The sequence below is a fragment of the Myotis nattereri genome (assembly GCF_964212035.1).
Source record: "Myotis nattereri genome assembly, chromosome: 1".
Lineage (NCBI taxonomy): Eukaryota > Metazoa > Chordata > Mammalia > Chiroptera > Vespertilionidae > Myotis > Myotis nattereri.
This window is the reverse complement of record NC_138075.1, coordinates 188648792-188669763: the sequence shown is the minus strand read 5'-3', so window position 1 is coordinate 188669763 and position 20972 is coordinate 188648792. Positions and strand designations below refer to the sequence as shown.

Here is a 20972-nt window from a genome sequence, read left to right as displayed (position 1 = left end):
TCACCAGAATACTAATTTAAAGTATTTAGTTAGCCTAAAGGATTAACAATGACATTTTTAAAGAGATATATTAGTTGGCTTAGTTTTCTCTTACTTCAGAGATTCAACAGATTTACAATATAACTACTTCTGCTTTAATAGTTTCATTAGTGAAACCACAAAGTTCTGTAATAAATATCAAATTTAATTTTCAATGCTTTATTTTTTATCATTACCCTGTGAGATAAGTAAAGAAGATTTTATAATCAGATTTTATCATAATTGATAAAGGTCAAATACTTTCTTAGAGTAATTAGCAGAGCTGGACTCTTAGTCTAGAGCTTTCCTTGTTGCTGGTTTCCATGACATATTACTTAGTTTTACTACAAATATCCAGGTATTAATATAGTGGCATACTTTCTACAAGGAGATTATTTCTCCATGGGTCTCTCACTTTATACGTATCACGAGGTATACCATGAATGCAAGGTTCTGACCATTTTTTACTTGTGCCATTTCTCAGGATAGTATTTGTCACATACAACTTGAGGAATGAGGTAATGTCTCCCTCTGGTACAAAGAAGGAAACTTGTTTATTGCTTACTGTAAAACATTAAGACAAAGCTCAGTGTTCCTCTCTTCTAAAGGAACCCACTACATGTGCCCTCTTGCATTTCACTAGGATTTGGGGGAAGACAAGAAGAAACAAGGCAAATACAATACTCATACTTCTTTTTTTAAAAATATATTTTTTATTAAGATATTACATATGTGCCCTTATCCCCACGTTACTCCCGGCCCTCACCCCCCCCCCCCCCGTTGTCCGTGTCCATTGGTTAGGCCTATATGCTTGCATATTAGTCCTTTGGTTGATCTTTCCCCCTTACCCCCACCCTCCCTTACCTTCCCTCCAAGGCCTGACAGTCCAATCAATGCCTCTCTGTCTCTGGATCAGTCCTTGTTCATCAGTTTATGTTGTTCATTATATTCCACAAATGAGTGAGATCATGTGGTATTTAGCCTTCTCTGACTGACTTATTTCACTTAGCATAATGCTCTCCAGTTCCATCCATGCTGTGGCAAATGGTAAGAGTTCCTTTTTCTTTTTCCTCTTCTTAAAGAATACCTTTCAGCATTTCATATAATGCTAGTTTGGTGGTGATGAACTCCTTTAGCTTTTTCTTATCTGTGAAGCTCTTTATCTGACCTTCTATTCTGAATGATAGCTTTGCTGGATAAAGTAATCTTGGTTGTAGGTTCTTGGTATTCATCACTTTGAATGTTTCTTGCCACTCTCTTCTGGCCTGCATGGTTTCTGTTGAGAAATCAGCTGACAGTCGTATGGGTACTCCCTTGTAGGTAACTGACTGTCTTTCTCTTGCTGCTTTTAAGATTGCCTCTTTGTCTTTTGCTCTTGGCATTTTAATTATGATGTGTCTTGGTGTGGTCCTCTCTGGATTCCTTTTGTTTGGGGTTCTATGCGTTTCCTGGACTTGTAAGTCTATTTCTTTCACCAGGTAGGGCAAGTTTTCTGTCATTATTTCTTCAAATAGGTTTTCAATATCTTGCTCTCTCTCTTCTTCTGGTACTCCTATAATTCAGATGTTGGTATGCTTGAAGTTGTCACAGAGGCTCCTTACACTATCTTCATATTTTTGGATTCTTTTTTCTTTTTCGGTTGGGTATTTTTTGTTTCTTCGTATTTCAAATCTTTGACTTGATTCTTGGGATCCTCTTGTCTGCTGTTGAATCTCTGTATATTATTCTTTATTTCAGTCAGTGTATGCTTAATTTCTAGTTGGTTCTTTTTCATATCCTCCAGGGTCTCACTAAATTTATCGGCGGTTTCCAGAAAATTCTTGAAAAACCTTATAACTCTGGTTTTGAACTCTATATCCAGTCGTTTGCTTTCCTCCATTTCTGTCATTTGTGACCTGTTTCTTTGTCTCCGCATTTTTTATGCTTCCCTGTGTTGGTAGAGTGGTTTTGTGTGCTAGCTGTCCTGTAGGGCCCAGTGGCTCAGCCTCCCCAGTTACCTGAGGTGGACACTCTTGGTGCATCCCCTTGTGGTCTTTGTGCACAGTCTTGTTGTAGTTATGCCTTGATTGTTGTAGGTATCACTGGGAGGAATTGACCTCCAGGCAATTGGCAGAGAAGCTGTGTCTGCAGTGGGAGAACTTCTGTGCTGAAGACACCGTTCTGGGGCAAGACTTGCTTCAGTGGGGCTTTGGTGCTCACTGAGTCTGCCCCCTGAGTGTGTCCCTTATGGATCTGAGGAGTTGTAATGTGGATGGTCCCACTCTGACCACTGGGTACACTGGCTCTTGGATCTAAGGAGGTGCTAATTTAGCCTCTGTCTTAGGTTACCCAGCAGGAGCTAAGAAGAGAACTGCAGATTCCCCTTCCTTTTTTGGAGTTTGGAGGTGCCCAGATGAGGCCCAGCTGTGAAGCAATGCAAGCTGATGTGGGGCCTTGGGCCTTCTCTTGGAAGTTCTGGGTCTGGCTGGCCCAGCTGCAATTTGTTAGGTAATTTTCAGGTTGCAAAGGGCCAGGGCATTCATATGCAAAAGCCTCTGCCGCAGCCTGGGTGGGGCGGGGTCTCAGGGAATCAAAGGGCAGAGCAAGCAACTATGGCGGATCCTCAGCCCTGCCCTAAGGGGCCGCGCGCGTCTCAGTGTCCCGATAATTGCTGTCAGCACCTCTGAGGGAAAGCCGCCCTCAAGTTCCGAGTTCTGCCAGCTGCCAGACAGTCCAGTTTCTCCCCGTATGAGTCCTGGGTCCCCAGAGACTTCCCGGAACTGGAGTTCAGTGCAGTCGGGAGCTTGTGACTCCCTCCCGATTAAAAAAGCCGCGTCCTCAGGTGCCAGCCCCTTTCCGCACACGCGAGAGCCTCCGTACTTCTCCACTTTACTTCCGTAGCTCCTCTGGGTCTCAGTGTGCTTTTCTCTTTCCTTCTAGTTGTAGAATTTCCACTCAGCCAGCCTTCCTGTAGTTCTGGATGATGTCCGTTTTGTCTTTTCATTGTATTTTTGAAGTTGTTGTGGGAGGCAGCAATTTCCAGTGTTTACGTATGCCGCCATCTTGGTTTTCTCCCCAATACTCATACTTCTTACCATGCTCTGAATAGTAAAGTTCTTAAGTCTTTAACCCAAGAATCTCATGTATTCTTGCCAGTGTTCATCAAATAGTAACACATTGACTTAGCTTGTAAACAGGATAAAAGTCAATTCTAAGTATATCCCGTTTGGTGTGGCTTAATTGGTTGAGCATCATCCCATGTACCAAGAGGACACCAGTTTAATTCCAGTCACAGCACATGCCCAGGTTGCAGACTCGATCCGCAGAAGGGGGCATGTGGGAGGCAGCTGACTGATGTTTCTCTCTCGTCATTGATGATTTTCTCTCTCTCACCTTCCTCTCTCTCTCTAAAATCAATAAAAACATATTTAAAAAATATTCTAACCAAGTATATGTTGAATCTTAAGTTGTTTCATCAATGGTACAAAATTCTCAGCCAGAGTTAGAGAATTGCTTCTTGTTGGGAGAAAACTGACATATATATGGTCACACAGTGCCTGAAGAAGAGTAGAGGAGAAAGATAGGAGTATTTTTTTTCCCCTAGACAATGGGTAACACCATAATCTGATCATAGGAAAAACCAGGGTGAATCTAGTCACTTTTAGAACATCCACAGTGTTTAGAATTTTTATTATTTAAGGTTATCTGAAGTAGATCCCCATGTTTTACATTTCTGTAACTGGATTAGATCACCTTTAACCCATGACCTTAGGAAGAGAAGAGTGTACTTTCCTATTCCTTTACTTTGGGCTTGACTGTGTGACTTGCTTTGGCTAATGTATTATTAAATGTAAGTAACACAGAGGCTTGACATATGCTTAGAATGTTGGACTTGCCCCTTTGCATTTCTGCTGTTGCCATCAGACCATGTCCTAGGTAGCTCCCTGGTCCCAGAAGAGAGGCACATGGAGCAGAACCCAGACTCTGGAGTTCAAGTTCAATCTAGAATATCTGAACTCCAACTGACATGCAAATACATAAGAAAGAAAAAAACACATGTTGCTATAAACCACTGCGTTTGGGGTAGATTTTTATGCACAATACTGTGAAGATAGCTGACTAATGTAATTGCTTTGTCAGAAGTTTATAGTCCCTTTGCCTAAAATGAAGCATTAGAAATATATTATTCTAAAGGAAATCTTTTATCCTGAAATTTTTTTTCTGCTTAATAGAAGAGGTTAGTTATTTCACATTAATACTTAATGATTTGCCTTGAAATTTGTCAATAACCTCCAATATTAAATGGTGCACCAACCTGGTATTTATCTAAGAAGGAGAGATCTGTAGCTTCATTTAAAGGAAGAGATGATGATGTAACATGAACATATGGATTTAGTTCTGCAATATGTTGAAGAACAGCTTCAGCCCTTAAAAAAAAAAAAAAAAAAGAAATGACCTTTAGTATTTTTTCATTCAATATACTCAATCTCTCAAACTTGGACACTTTTACATCAGAGGAATCTGAATGTCACAAAATTTCAACAGAAATTTAATAAGCTGTAGAAGGAAAAAAACTGAGACATATTTATATTTATAGATGACTATACAATCTTTAGATGTAGCATACTATTGTATTTCATAGTAAGACACAATCTCAAAGTGTACCCTTATAATATCAAGCTCCAAACTCCTTAAGTCTTTTAATGATTCAGCAACAATAAAGACTTACTTTAACAATCTTTAAGAAATACATTCCTAGGTAGTAATGTGAATATCTCAAAAATTTGACAAATATAATTAAGTAAATATATGTCAATACTTATTTATCAATGGTAGTATAACTTTATGGTGATGAGTTAAACAACTACGAATGAACTAGTGTTCTGGATACAGGTAATATTATAAGTAATTGCAAGAATAAAAATAATGTCCTGCCCTAGCTGGTTTGGCTCAGTGAATAGAGTGTTGGCCTGCAGACTAAAGGGTCCTGGGTTTGATTCTGGTCAAGGGCACGTGCCTGGGTTGCAGGCTCGATGATCCCCAGTAGGGAGTGTGCAGGAGGCAGACAATCAATGATTCTCTCTCCTCATTAATGTTTCTATCTCTCCCCTCCTCTCTCTTCCTTCTGAATCAATAAAAATATATTTTAAAAATATTTCCTATGATAATACATCAAAATATTTTATCTTCACCTGTTTCTCATATTAACAACATCATCTTCACAGAGAAAGAAATTGGTTCCTAGATCCCATGCTTGGCATTTCTTTACATCATGAATTGTAAGTGCCTTCAAAAAAAGGAAAATATCTGTTAATTCAAAATAGGACAAGGATGTTCACCATCTACAATATTTACATTATATTAAAAATATTATCCTGCATAATTAAACAACAGAAAGTAAGGCGTAAGAATTAAAAAGGACGTAAATTAGATCTATTCACAGATGAAATGACTATACATATCAGAATACCCAGAAAAAGTAATGAAAAAAACTATTTCCAACAGTAAGAGAATTTAAATTTTTGGAAAGCAGCATTTTAGATAAAGCATCACATAAAAAAATTAAAAATTCACATAAATAAGCATTTCCGAATGTTCCACGTTCAAAGTAAGAAAGATAATTGACTAACTATAAAAAAATGTTTATGACTTGTATTACAGGCCACAAGAAATTAATTTAAAAAAAGGAGGCATGGGTTCTGGTCAGGTGACAGCTCAGTTTGTAGGAGCATCGTCCTGTATACCAAAAAGGTTGTGGGTTCAATCCCTTGTCGAAGCAAGAACAGGAGGCAACTGATCGATGTTTCTCTCTTACATTGATGTTTCTCTCTCTAAAAATCAATGAAAACATATTTTCGGGTGAGGATTTATTTTATTTTTTATTGACTTTTTAGGGAGGGAGAGAGAGAAAGAGAATGATGTGAGAGATACATTATCGGTTATCTCCTGTAAGCGCCCTGATGAAGGTTAAAACCTCAACTCAGGCATGTGCCCTGACCAAAAAATCAACCCACAACCTTCCTGTGTACAGGAGGATGTACTAACCAACTGAGCCAAACCGGCCAGAGCCCTCCCTCGGGCGAGGATTTTTTAAAAAATGGGGAATGGTATATGAAAACAAATTATACTGGAAAAGAAATGCATTTGGCCCTGTAAAATATAGAAGCATGTTCAATCTTGCTCAAAAATGAAAGATCTTTTCTCATTCTGGAATGGTATGAAGTCCAAAAGTTTGACAATATACTCTATTGATGAGAATGAGGTGAATCAGGCATTTCAATACATCAGTGGTGGAAGTGTTAGGCTGCACAACCTCAATGGAAAAGAATTTTGCAACCTCTACAAAATGACATGTGCATTTATACTTTGATATAGTAATCCCACCTTTAAAAATCTATACCAAAGACACACTGGGAAAAATACAAAAAGACATGGATATGAGTATTAACTGCAACACTATTTATAATAGCAAAAGGTTGGAAATAAAACATCCATCAGTGAAGAAGTGGGTATAATAATATATGCTACATTGACAAAATGTATATCCATGCAGCTATTTAAAAAAAAGGAATACATCCTATATAATAAAAGGCTAATATGCAAATTGTCCCCTGGGAGTTCGACCAGGAGACAGGAAGTTCAATCTCTCGCTATGACATGCGCTGACCACCAGGGGGCGGCACGGAACATGGCGGGCAACCAGTGGTGGCAGTGGGGCTCTGAGGGAGTGAGGGAAGGAGGAGACAGGGAGGCCACGAGGTGGGGAACCTGATCGGCCCTGATCGCCCGCCAGGCCTAGGGACCCTACACTTGCACAAATTTTGTGCACCAGGCCTCTAGTATGTGTATGTATGTGAATATATATATATATATATATATATATAAATATATATATATACACATACATATATATATGTATGTGTGTGTGTGTGTGTGTGTATGTATGTGTATATATATATATATATATATATATATATATATATATATGTTACCAATATGGGATAAACTCAGAACATGATAAAAAGCAAGATGGAGGAAAGTATGGCTCTTTATCTAAGAAAGGCAGGTGGGAATAAATATGTACAAACACATAAAATTTTCACATTTATCTGTTTTGTTTATATTTAAAAACAGATGAAAAAGGGGGTGAGCTAATTAGGAAAGGAGGGTATAGGGTACAAAGAAGCTAGGCTTACCTGAATATACTTTGTTTTATAAAACTGACTTTGAATTTTTTAAGTCTCACATAATATTAATACTACGTTAAATCAAAAAAAGCAATCCCTAAAAATCCAAGCAAAATAAATGGACAAAACTACCTTTTGAATTTGTTGTATAACTGCCCAAAGGAATGACTTAAAGTGACTACAAAAAAAAAATCTTAAAACTTTTTAAAATTACTTAACTGCTTTTGATTAGTAATCATATTGTTATTAATACTGGAATTGTTTTGCTGAAAAAATTTTACAATCAGTAGCAATCAAAGACTACTGGGGTGTACCAAGAGGACTCAAAAACTTGAAGAAGATCTGAACAAGGAAAGGTAAAACAATATGAGCATCAATGAGAACAGCTATTATAACAGATCAAAACCTATCAAATCTGAGTTTGTCATCATATTCACACACACACACACAAACACACACACACGTTCACTGGCTACTGCTGGGGGATGATAGAAAAACCACTGATTTGAAAACTGGTAAATAAAGTGGGAAAATATCAAATATTTCTTCTGCTCTTCATATAGTACCACTTTAGCAGAACCAAATATGTGATGAATGACAAATTTTCTTTCTAAATATTATTCCAGCTAATAAATAAAAAGAATGACAGAATTAGAATATCACTGCCATTAATAAAATAATGAATCGAGGCAATAATCATTAATAGGTAGTAATAACCACAAAGAGAGAGACAACAGAATATTATTTCCTCCTCAGGGGAGAACAAAATATCACCTGTGAAGTAGTGGCGCCACAAGAATCAAATATGAATCTGACTGTCTGAATATAACTACCAGTTTACAGGAAATACAGAAGTAGAGGTATATGTGATAAATAATCTGGTTTCTTTAACAAATTGCAAGGGGGGTGGGAGACAGAGAAGGGAAATCTATAGATTAAAATAAACCAAGTTTAGTGTATGGACTTTACTTGGATCTTGATTAGAACAAAAATTTTTGAAAAAATATCTCAGAAGATAATTGGGAAAATTTGAACTTAAACTAGATATTTGATGATTGTGGTAGGTTTTTAAGATGACCCCAATAATTCTCATTTCCTGGTATTTAGGCCTTTATGTAATTCCCTCCCCTTGAGTGTAAGCAAGACCTAGTGACTTGCTTTTGAGGAATACAGCAGAGGGGATTGAATGTCACTTCTAAGATTAGATTACTAAAGACTGGTCTGCTAGAACAGTGGTCGGCAAACTCATTAGTCAACAGAGCCAAATATCAACAGTACAACGATTGAAATTTCTTTTGAGAGCCAAATTTTTTAAACTTAAACTATATAGGTAGGTACACTGTTATTAACTTAATTAGGGTACTCCTAAGGCTTAGGAAGAGCCACACTCAAGGGGCCAAAGAGCCGCATGTGGCTCGCGAGCCGCAGTTTGCCGACCACGGTGCTAGAACATTCCCTTTCTTTTCTTCTTGCTAGCTTACTCTGATGAAGCAAAGTGCCCTATGGAGAGGGCCACATGGCAAGGAACTGATTAACAGCTAGAAAGGAGCTGAGGTGAGAATGTGAAGTGGCACAACTTTGCCACTGAATCCTTTCAATAACTACCTGAGCCACCTTGGGAAGCAGATCCTTACCCTAGATGACTGCAGTCCCTGCCAATACCTTGACTGGAGCCTTGTTAGAAACCCTCAAACAGAGGAACCAACTAAGTTGTGTCTGATTCCTGAGTCACAGAAACTGAGATAGGTTCTCCTGTTTAAGTTGCTAAGTTGTGGGGTAATTTACTTTGCAGCAACAGATAACTAATCCAGTGAAATTAAGAAGCATTTTTTAGGTGTGAAAATGGTATTGTAGTTATATTTTCAAAAGGGACCCTTATCTTTTAGAACTATGTACTAAAATATTTAAGGAGTGTATAATAGGATGTCTGAAACTTACACAAAAATAATTTTGTGGTTGGGGTAGGCAGTGGGGAATGGGGAGGAGATACATGAAAACAAATTAAAATTTGTCTATGAGCTGATAATTGTAGCTGCATGATGGGTACATGGGGTTTGTCAAAACTTTTTTTTTTCAAATTTTTAAATTTTCTGTAAGTTTTTTAAAAAAGACTGAAGAATTAAAACAATTTTGCTACTAAATAAAAAAGCAATAATTAACTCAAAGTGTAAATAATATTACTTCTGAGAAGCAAAAGAGAAATAAAAAAAAGAGTTCATAACAAATAATTCTTTTTACCAAGGACATTTACTCACCTTAATTCCTGCAAGAACAAGATTCTTTGCTATAAAGAAAAAGGAAAAATAATAGCTCAATATTAGGAATGTATAACAGATATGTCTTCATGGAGCTTCATCACATCTCTGACTAAATAATTTTAACTTTTTTACTACTTAAGAAATACATGTCCCAAAGAAGGTACAGATTAACAAAAATAAAAAATAAAATTTTCCATAATCATATCACACTGAGATAATTACTCTTAAAATTTTAATGTATTCTTCCAAATATACTATTATACATATATGTATATGTGGCCTACCATAATAAATTAACAAATACAGTGAATAACCACTAATGGCTATTAACATCACAAAGAGAATCAAGAGAGTCATTACTGGTTCTTTCTGGAAGAATATAACAGTATTGCGAAGTAGTCTTTCCAAAATAATTAAACCTGATTAAGGTTTTGAATTTAATTTTCTTTAGAGAAATAATACATGGGGAAGGTATTAAATCTTGAAATTACGCTCAAAAGTGTCATGTAAAATTATAAATAAAAGCTACTGCTTACCAATTTCCAAACCAAGACCACCCATACCACTTAAGAAAATATGGGACTTGGCCATCTTCTGCATTGCTGTGTCTCCAAGAACGTACCTCTGTCGACTATATGTAAAACACAATGAAAAACAATAAATTAAGTCATTGAAATTATATATCCTTTTAAAGTTGTTTGCAAACAGCCTGGCAACTAGATCCCGGCCAGAGACTCATTTTGGATCATTTGCATAGTGTTTACATTTTCTGAATTAATTGCTAAATAAAGTATGAAAGGTAGATTAGAGGCAAGAGTAGCTCTAAAGAGATCACATAAAAGAATAACAGATCATTGAAAGATGCCAAATTTAGGGAGAGGAAATGAAAGAGATGGAATTAAGATTTGTTCAGAAAATGAACTGGAAGCATTTTAAAAATTAATTGAATTTGGAGGATAACAAATAGGGAAAAAAATCTAAGATGACACCATATTCCTATCTTAGGTTACTGAGTGGGTGTAATAAGCATTTAATTAAGCTTGGGAATAGGAAGAGGAAGAAAAAGGGATCCAAATGGTGTTGAGTGCTACTTTATGCCAAAAACTAGCACTCAATAATGTAAATTTATATTAATTATTTTAGATAAAAATTTTAGACTAAGATGTTCTTTTTTTGAGTCTTTTAAATTTTTATTTCTTGATTAAAATATTACATATGTGTACTTATCCCCCCATTACACCCTGCAACCCTCCCATTCATGCCCTCACCCCCCTGTTGTTTGTGTCCGTTGGTTAGGCTTATATGCATGCATACAAGTCCTCTGGTTGATCTCTCCCCTTTACACCCACCCTCCCCTACCTTCCCTGAGGTTTGACAGTCTGATCAATGCTTCTCTGTCTCTGGATCTGTTTTTGTTCATCAGTTTATGTTGTTCATTATATTCCACAAATGAGTGAGATCATGTGATATTTATCTTTCTCTGACTGGCTTATTTTGCTCAGCATAACACTCTCCAGTTCCATCTATGCTGTTGCAAATGGTAAGAATTCCTCCTTTTTTTTTTTTTTTTTTTTTTACTGCAGCGTAGTATTCCATTGTGTAGATGTACCAAAGTTTTTTAATATACTCATCTGCTGATGGGCACTTAGGCTGCTTCCAAATCTTAGCTATGATAAATTGTGCTGCTATGAACATAGGGGTGCATATATCCTTTCTGATTGGAGTTTCTGGTTTTTTGGGATATATTTCTAGAAGTGGGATTACTTGGTCAAATGGAAGTTCCATTTTTAATTTTTTGAGGAAACTCCATACTGTTCTCTACAGTGGCTGCACCAGTCTGCTTTCCCACCAGCAGTGCATGAGGGTTCCTTTTTCTCAGCATCCTCGCCAGCATTTGTCATTTGTTGATGATAGCAATTCTGACAGGTGTGAGATGGTCGTTTTGATTTGCATCTCTCGGATAATTAGTGACTTTGAGCAAGTTTTCATGTCTCTTGGCCTGCTTTATGTCCTCTTTCAGGAAGTATCTATTTAGGTCCATTGCCCATTTTTTGATTGGGTTGTTTATTTTCCTTTTGTTAAGTTGTATGCGTTCCCTGTAAATGTTGGAGATTAAACCCTTACCAGTGATAACATTGCCAAATATGTTCCCCCATGCAGTGGGCTTTCTTGTTGTTTTTTTTTGATGGTTTCTTTTGCTGTGCAGAAGCTTTTTATTTTGATGTAGTCTCACTTGTTTATTTTCTCTTTAGTTTCCATTGCCCTAGGGGCTGTATCGGTGAAGATATTGCTTCAGCACATGTCTGAGATTTTGCTGCCTATGGACTCCTCTAATATTTGTATGGTTTCCCATCTTATGTTTAAGTCCTTTATCCATTTTGAGCTTTATTTGTGTATGGTGTAAGTTGGTGGCCTAGTTTCATTTTTTTTGCGTGTATCTGTCCAATTTTCCTAACACCATTTATTGAAGAGACTGTCTTGACTCCACTGTATGTTCTTGCCTCCTTTGTCAAATATTGAGCATAGTGGTTTGGGTTGATTTCTGGGTTCTCTATTCTATTCCATTGGTCTATATGTCTGTTCTTGTGCCAGTCCCAGGCAGTTTTGAGAACAGTGGCTTTGTAATACATCTTGATATCTGGCATTGAGATCCCTCCTACTTTATTCTTCTTCCTCAGGATCGCTGCAGCTGTTTGGGGTTCTTTTTATTCCAGATGAATTTTTGGAGAGTTCTTTCTAGATCTGTGAAATATGCTGTTAGTATTTTAATGGGGAGTGCATTGAATCTATAGATTGCTTTGGGTAGTACGGACATTTTAATGATGTTGATTCTACCAATCCAAGAACATGGTATGTTCTTCCATCTGTTTATGTCTTCCTCTATCTCTTTTTTCAGTGTCCTGTAGTTTTCCGAGTACAGGTCTTTTACCTCCTTAGTTAAATTTATTCCTAGGTATCTTAATTTTTTTGGTTTGATGGTAAATGGGATTTTTTTTTTAATTTCTCTTTCTGTAAGTTCACTATTGGTGTATAAAAATGCCATAGATTTCTTGGCGTTAATTTTGTATCCTGCTACATTGTCAAATTCATTTATTAGGTCTAATAATTTTTTGATGGAGTCAAAATGGGTTAAAGACTTAAGGACAACACATGAAACTGAAACCCCTTGAAGAAAAAAGAGGAACAGCTTCTAAACATTGGTTTTGACAAAGATTTCCTAGGTATGATCCCAAAAGCACAGGTCATAAAAGCAAAAACAGACAAGTGGGACTACTTCAAACTAAAAAGTTTCTGTGTAACAAAAACAACAACAAAGTGAAAAGGCAACTACAGAATGGGAGAAAATATTTGCAAATCATATATCTGATAAGGGGTTAATACCAAAAATATATACGGAACTATAATTCTATAGTTAAAAAAAAAACAACAAAAAAACAACAACCATATAATCTGATTTAAAAATGTGCAAGGACTAAAAGAGACATTTCTCCAAAGATAACACAAATGTTATGTGTGTTATGAAAAGATGTTCAACATCACTAATGGTCAGAGACATGCAAAACCACAATATCACCTTATATCTATCTGTTAGGATGGCCATTATAAAACAAAACAAAAAGACAAAAACAAAATCCCAGAAAATAATAAGTGTTGGTAAGGATGTGGAGAAATCTGAATCCTCGTACACAGGTGGTGGGAATGTTTTAGTCTAAAAGTAACAGAAAACAATATGATGTTCCTAAAAAAAAAAATAATAAAATTACCTTATGACCCAGCAATACCTGATTATATATGTACTACTACTATATGCCATACCTAAACGGCTATATTCTAAAACTTTCAGTCTCAAGCAAACTGCAGCCTACTTAGATAGCATTGCAAACAAAAAATTTAATCTCTGGCTTACTGAAAATTATGTTCATTAGTTAGCAATTACTGGGTTGGAGGGATATAAAAGTTTCATAGGGATTTATAATGAATAAAATTAGCAAAAAAATTCAAAGAGCTGCCATTTGTTATCCCAAGAATATGATCAAAAGGACATTAAGAACAACATAATTATAGATTAAGAGTACAAACCTAAGGTGACTTCTGAAGTATACTGATAATCGGGGGAACATATGGTAAAATAATTCTCACATAAGCAAAATCAAGTTAGTCTTTCATCCACTTTTTCCAAGTGGATTTGAAGTCAACATATCAGCTCCTTCTAAAGTGCTCAAAAATGATACTGTACCCCACATTAAAAATACACAGAGGAATTCAAAGTACACAATGAGCTTATCTTTCCAAATTGTATCTACATAAAATCTATTTTTCGTGATTACATGAGAGGAAACCTAAAAGTTTTAGAACAGATACTACCTTATATACAAATAACTTGAAGTACTAAAAAATTTCTTAGGAATAATAGCAACAAATGTGTTTTTAATTTAACTTTAATTTTGAAAAAACTATTTTGATTTCCTGAAAAAGTATGGTAAATAAAGTCTCACTAAATTTCATTAAAATCACAGCTCTTCAATCACATAATAGTTCTCCATTATTTATAGAGTGCAAAGTTATTAATGAGATTATACTGACATAAATATTTTTTAGATGCTACTGTATAAGTAAATAAAGTGGAATGGACTATTTTTCATGAGACTCCTGTACTACTAAGAACATAAATATATATTCCTGTCCAAAAACAAGAGGAATATTTTGTGGTGGATCGCAGGATCATTCTTAGTCATATTGTCTAAAGCAAGCATGTCAAACTCAAAGGCTAACACGGGCCACATAAAGGTTTAAGTTTATGTGGGCCGCAAAAAAACAAAAGCTTTAATTTTCATAGAAATAAAGGTTTATTTCGATAAAGACATGTTGAATACAAATGGCTGAAATAAATGAGTAATCGTTAACATAAAATAATAGAATATTTTAATAGAAGTTAATATTTTTTCTTGCACACTAACTTACCAGACACTGAATAACTACACAATAAGTGTAATGCAAATAAACCTAATTTTTGTTGTTCTCCAAAAGTGAAAAATTTCCTATTGCACATACCAAACAAATCAGTCCAAGACTGATGATGTGGCAATCGGCTGCTAAAATATTCACTGCTAGTATTAGTGGAGAGAAATGGTGCACCTGTGTGTAAAAGGCTCGTAAGGGAAATGAATGCAACACGATTATAGTAATCAGTCATTAGCGAACGCTGTAGTTTGTTATTAATAATTATGTATAACAGGATATTGTAAAAATTAAGTTATGAAATTTTTATTAAAACATTTCTTATATACCGTTATGTTGGCTGGGCCACAAAAATATTCGTTGTGGGCGGCGAGTTTGACATGCTTGGCCTAAAGCAACTGAGATTTAAATATTATTCTAGCTTTCAGACTACACATAATTAAAAAAAGAAGTTGCAGAAAATCTAATTTTAACTCAAGAGCAACTCTTAAGATACATTTACAAAACTTGGCATAGGCCTAATGGCAACCTCAAACAGACTACTTCATTATTTGAGAACAAAGAATGGGGAAAATAAGTTTCAGTTTACATAAGGTTCTTACCTGTATAATGCATCATCAATCTCCACAGATTCAGTTGACATCATGGGCAAATGTGCATTTGTACTGAAAAAAACAAACAAAATCTCTAAGGGCAAGCACGATTATTCAATATTCACATCCTGTAATTAACATTCAATTATACATGGTATCAGATTCACCAGTTACTAAAGGAGCTTTTACAAGTCAGATATATATTTTATTATCTACCACTTTACCTGGATTTAAAAAATAGGTCAAAATTAAATTCACTGATTGCATATTCTTTCTGTGTATACTGCAAAATTACAGCCCATGGTTGTTTAGTCTTCGGCATTGTTTTATCACTGATGCATAATTTCTTTTGGATCTATATTTTAGCAGTTTTGTAGTGTCCCACAAACCTTCTCTAATATATAGTTTCCCTAGATAATCTCATACAATCCATGGAATTTACCATATACTGATGATATCGAAACTTCTTTCTCTGTGTTTGATCTCTCCTCTGACCTCTAGATTTTATACATCTTCCAAAACAATATCTCTAGTCTGATGTCCAATTAGTATCACAAATATAATAAGCCCAAAACAGAATTCAATTCTCCCTGCTTAATCTATTCTTCCCCAGTGCTTCCCAATTCAGTTTCTGGTACTACCTACCATTTACCTACTCAGGTCAAAAAAATCTAGGGATCTTTTTCATTTGTCCCTCATTTTCTTCATCTGTTAAGCTCTTCCTTCAAAGGAGATCTCAAATCTGATCACTTCTCACTATTTCAATCTGTATAATCTCAGGCCAAACGACCATCATATTTTATCTGAAGTACGCTGAAGGTCTCCCAATTAGTTCTCCAATCTCAACTCCCACAACTCTCCTTGCTCACTATCTTCAGCCTCGCTGGCCAACTTGCTGTTCCTCAAAAAGCCAAGCCTGCTATCACTTTAATTTTTACACTGGCTATATTCTTTCTGAATACTTCCTCACAAATATTATGCAGACCATTCCTGATCACCCTATCAATGAAATGGCTCCCCTTCTCCTTAGGTCACTCTGTAATTCACTAACCTGCTATATTTTCTTCAAATCACTTATCATTAACTGCTTATTGTCTGCTTTCCTCTATGGAATGTATGATACATTAAGAAGTCACTACTGCATTCCAAATACCTAAAAGAGCTGGCATTTAATGAGAGTTAACACTGTGTCCACACCCTTTTAAATGCTTTAGCTGTACTAACTCAGTTAATCCTATCAACAACTTTATGAAATAGGCACTATTATCATCTTCATTGAACAGAAGGAATAAAACAAAACACCACAAAACTAAGGATGACTTAAATAACTTTCCTAAAGTCATAGCAGGCAAATGGCAGAGCCAGAAGCTGAACCTAAGCAGTCTAGCTCTTGGGCACCAGACTATACTGCCTATAACCTCTTACGTAGTAGGAATAAAGAGAGCACTCAAAAAATATCTGTTGAGTAAATTTTAAAAGTTAAACATACCAGTGTGACAAGACATACTTATGGTAATGTATCCTTTACCATAGCTCCTCCCAATTTTTTTAAAGCATGGCACGCAAAGAAAATGATAATAGGATAAGCACTGGGAATAGAGATGCTTCCCTGGCAGAGGGAACCAGCCTGAGGCATTTGGGCTTGAGCCACTGTGACAGCTAAGATCAGTATCATCTTAATAAAAGTATAATCCATTCCATATTCTGGGAAGCTTTAGTGATCAATTACAGGATTCTAAAAACAATGTGGTAGCAAGAAAGTTCAGTTTTAGAACTCATTTTTTTTTAAGGCCTGGTATTGATATATAAGTCAAAGGATCTATCTATATATCCTATATATTAAAAGGCTAATATGCAAATAGACCAAACAGTGGAACAACTGAACAACCAGTCACTATGATGTGCGCTGACCACCGGGGGTGCACGCTTCTCTACCTCCCCCTGCTCTACTTCCCCCTGCTCAGGGCTGGAAGCTGCCTCTCTCAACTGCTGCCAGCAATGGCTCCACTCTCACCTGCTGCCGGTGCCAGAGCTGCCTCTCATACCCACTGCTGGCGCCTGATACTGGTCCTGATCACCCCTAAGGGCTTCTCTACCTCCCTCTGCTCATGAGGAGCAGTCGGGGCATCAGCTGCTGCTCACACCCATTGATGGCCCTGGCCCTGATCGCACCTGCTGTTGGCACCGGCCCCAATCACTCCACTCAGTCAGCGGGTGCGAGCGGGGCCGGTACCGTCAGTGCATGGGAGTGGGGCTGCTGGCAGACAGGGAACTGGGGGCCACAGTGGGAGGGGCTGAGTGGGGGCATGGAGGATGGGCCAAGACCCGCCTGTGCCCACAACAGCCTCATGGCCCACAGTTCCTTTCAAGGTGCACGAATTCATGCACTGGGCCCCTAGTCTACACTAATAAAAGAGAAAAATGGTAATTGGCGTACGACGATACCCTTTTCATTGGCTAATCAGGGCTATATGCAAATTAACTGCCAACTATGATTGGCAGTTAACTGCCAACTAAGATTGGCAGTTAACTGCCAACAAGATGGCGGTTAATTTGCATATGTAGGCACAATGCAGGGAGGCGAAAGGGAAAGCAGGAAGAAGCCCCCTGCCACTGACAGTGATCGGAAACCCAGGGGGGAGCTAAGAGCTGGGGGGCAGGGCAAAGGCGGCCCTGGGGCCGCCTTTGCCCTGCCCCCCAGCCATGATCGGAGAATCAGGTGCCTTTTCCGCCCTGGCCAGTGATAGCAGGAAGTAGGGGTGGAGCCAGCGATGGGAGCTGGGCACGGTCGAAGCTGGCAGTCCCAGGAGCTAGGGGCCCCTTGCCTGGGCCTAAAGCGAAGCCCATGATTGCGGGGCCGCTGCAGCTGCGGGTCCCCGCTGCTGGGGCCGTACGCCTAGGCCAGAGGCGTCCTGCAGGGGCAGGGGCGGAGCCCGCGCGATCACAGCCCCCCCCCGCCCCCCCCCCCCCCCCCCCCCCCCGCTGCCATTGCAGGTCCCCGCTGCCTGGGCCGGATGCCTAGGCCAGAGGCGTCAGGCCTGGGCAAGGGGCCGATCCTATGATTGGAGGGTGATGGGGGTCAACGCCTGAGGGCTCCCAGTATGTGAGAGGGGGCAGGCTGGGCTGAGGGACACTCCCCCCACACACACACACCCAGTGCACGAATTTCGTGCACCGGGCCCCTAGTATATATATAAAAGCCTAATATGGTAAGTGTCCGGTCATTTGACCAGTTGCTATGATGTGCACTGACCACCAGGGGCAGACGCTCTACTGGTAGGTTAGCTTGCTGCTGGGGTCCGGAAGATGGGGACTGAGCAAGACAGGACTCGCCCTGGGGCCCTCCCGTGGTCCTTCTCTGGCCCTTGGGTCTCGGATTGTGAGAGGCCACAGACCAGACTGAGGGACCCCCACTGCAGGCCTCTAGTTTGTAAATATAGTTAATCTTACCAAACATTGCTTGGTACCATTAAATGCTATCAGCTTCTACTTAATTAAATGGATAACTATGAGAAATATTCCTGATTGCAATTACGAAAGCAAGCCAGAAAATAGCTGTGCTTATTACACATCCACTGTAATAACCTGTTTGGGCATTGCAACAAAATATGATCGTAAAATGTCCTATTACACAGTTTTCTCATCCTTAGGACACTTTCTCTAGCGAAAGTGCGAAGCCCTACAGCCTCATCAGCCCTGTCACTTACTGTGACTGGCAGTGTTCAGAAAGCCCTGCCTTGCTGGGATGGTTCACAAGTCACGTTTGTGTGAAGATCTATGTGGCCATCAAAGATGCTTTAAAAAGGGGGAGTTTCTGTTAGCGTTGCACAGTGTCCCCCGAGTGCATGTGGCAGTGTGGGCAAAGCGGGGCAATCCCCCGGTATCAGAAGCATCCCTCAGCCTGCAGCTCGGGAAAAGGCTACGGGTTCGCGTCCACCATGTCCACCGCCGGCAGACTGTATTCTGGCGGTGGCGGGACACAAAACTACGCTTTAACTATGCGCTCATTGAAGCAGGAACTACACGAACCCTCATGTTCCAGGGGCGAGCAAACCGTGAAGAACCTCAACACCAACTGGGAAAGAAGAATGGGTCACTCGGGCTTTACCCTGATTTTTTTTTTTTTAACTGTAGTCCACAGAAGTCCTCGGGGTGTCCTGTCACTGACTCATGGTGACCAAGTTCCCCCAGGTGATCGTTTTAAAAGGAGGCTCGCGGTGGAGGATGACGCCCAGGGGAGCTCCTAGTTTTCATTTTGCCGACGGGAGGGCAGCGTGTGTTGTTAGGCAACAGGTCTGGGGAGCGGACCGGGCCGGGACTCCCGGTCGGAGCCGCCCTCCGCCACCTTCCCGCCCGGTGACTGCGAGGAAGGAGGATGGCAGACCCCGACCGGAACTGAGGAAACGTTGAAAGGGGGAGAGTAAGGACTTTCTCCTCGGCGAAGCCGGGAGCCCCGGAGGCCGGAGGCCGGGCCGCCACACCCACCCCGGGGGGTCCCCGCGCCTCCCAGGCCGGTCCTGCCCCGGCCCCGCGGCCTCTAGAGCGCTCCCTGCCCGCCCAATGGGGAGAAGCAGAGAGCGGCGCTGGGTCCTGCCCGCCACCCCTCGCCTTTCTGCGCCCACACGGGTCCTCTCACCTGGCGGCACCCCAAGAAGAGCAGGACGCCTCTTCCCCGCGAGGTGCGGCCACAGGTTCGGATCCCTCCATCGCCTCCGGAGAAACGCCGCGCCGCGGGCTACGGGCAGGCAGGGAAGGGGGCGGCACCGCGGGGGTCAAGGGGCGGGCGATGACGTCACCGGAGGGGCGGGCCTGCGGAGCTTGCGGCTGGCCGCGCCTTCCCGTCAGCCCCCGGGGCGTCCTGACTTCCGGTCTGGGTGTGGCCGCGGGGCGCTCGGCTGCAGGTGGCTGCAGTGCGTGGCGATGTTGCGATACGGATTCCGCAGACGTTAGTGGGATCGAAACAGTCAAGTGACGCTGCACCGCTGGCTCCCCAGCCAAGCACGGAGGGTTCCAGGGGCCCGGAAATGATGGGGCTGCCTATCAGGATTCCCGAGTTTTGTTGCGAGAAATGGAAACCGCGCCCCCCAATTTTATAAATAACCAAAGATTAATAATGGGTAGCTCCAGATGTCCAGCCTGGGATTCAATTTTAAGACGTTATACGTTTGACAGATCATTTTGAGCGTATAGTACAGGCCAGGCACTGCCACAGGTGTAGTAGAATCATGTGACTTTTAGACCTGTGAATAACATTACTGTATGTCATCCAGTTTGCCCCCTTCACCTTCCGGGTGAAGTTAGTAATGTAGGTGACTCGGCCAAGGTCAAAGAGCTGGTCACACATGTCTAAGAACCTTTCATCTAATTCTCTTTCCATTGACTCCCCTTGCACCTTTCTTGGAAAACAAGGATGAGTGGGACACAATAACATTAGGGTTTGTCTTCCAGTCTAAGAAACATCTGCAGGATTTTTAAAATTGGCATATACTGTCTTTATATACATTACATCATCTCTTGCAATGTGTGATATTTTTAGTTAATTAGAACTTTTTCCTGTCTAGTGGGGAGTGAGGCTCCAGACAAAACCACATTACTCTTTATGCCTCTCCATTCTCTTTTAAAAATTGTACATCTCCAATAACCTGAAAACATGCTGCTCAACTATGGCATCATTCAGGTTTCTCAATCCAGTTATGTACCTTTCAACAGAACAACTAAAATCAAATTTTATCAAGGGTTCTGCTCTAGCACTAGGCTTATCCCTCTGTCTTTTTATTCTAAAGTAAATAAATATATTTGGCCCACTCCACAGATAATGCCAATTTCTGTATTTCCTTCTAATTTCCCTTTTTTTCTTTCTAAAAATTGAATGGCCATTAAACTTTAGGACCTATTAGACAATGATAAGGTGATAGAGATACAGTGATTCCTGAATTCAACAATCTCATTGTGGAAAGCCAAAAAAAATGGAACATAAA

At 39.6% G+C, this 20972-nt stretch overlaps 1 protein-coding gene across 1 annotated transcript in view; it reads right to left on the bottom strand.

Annotated features, from left to right (window-relative positions):
• UBA6 (ubiquitin like modifier activating enzyme 6) overlaps positions 1-19725 on the bottom strand; it is a 68898-nt gene extending 49173 nt beyond the window's left edge. The window contains exons 1-6 of the mRNA XM_081083433.1: positions 19631-19725; positions 15004-15066; positions 9979-10073; positions 9440-9468; positions 5190-5284; positions 4313-4424 (exon numbers count right to left, since the gene is read on the bottom strand). Of these exons, the coding sequence (XP_080939559.1) occupies positions 4313-4424; positions 5190-5284; positions 9440-9468; positions 9979-10073; positions 15004-15066; positions 19631-19701 (465 nt within the window). The 5' untranslated portion in view covers positions 19702-19725. The remainder of the gene's footprint in view (positions 1-4312; positions 4425-5189; positions 5285-9439; positions 9469-9978; positions 10074-15003; positions 15067-19630) is intronic.
• Positions 19726-20972: the final 1247 nt, after the last annotated feature.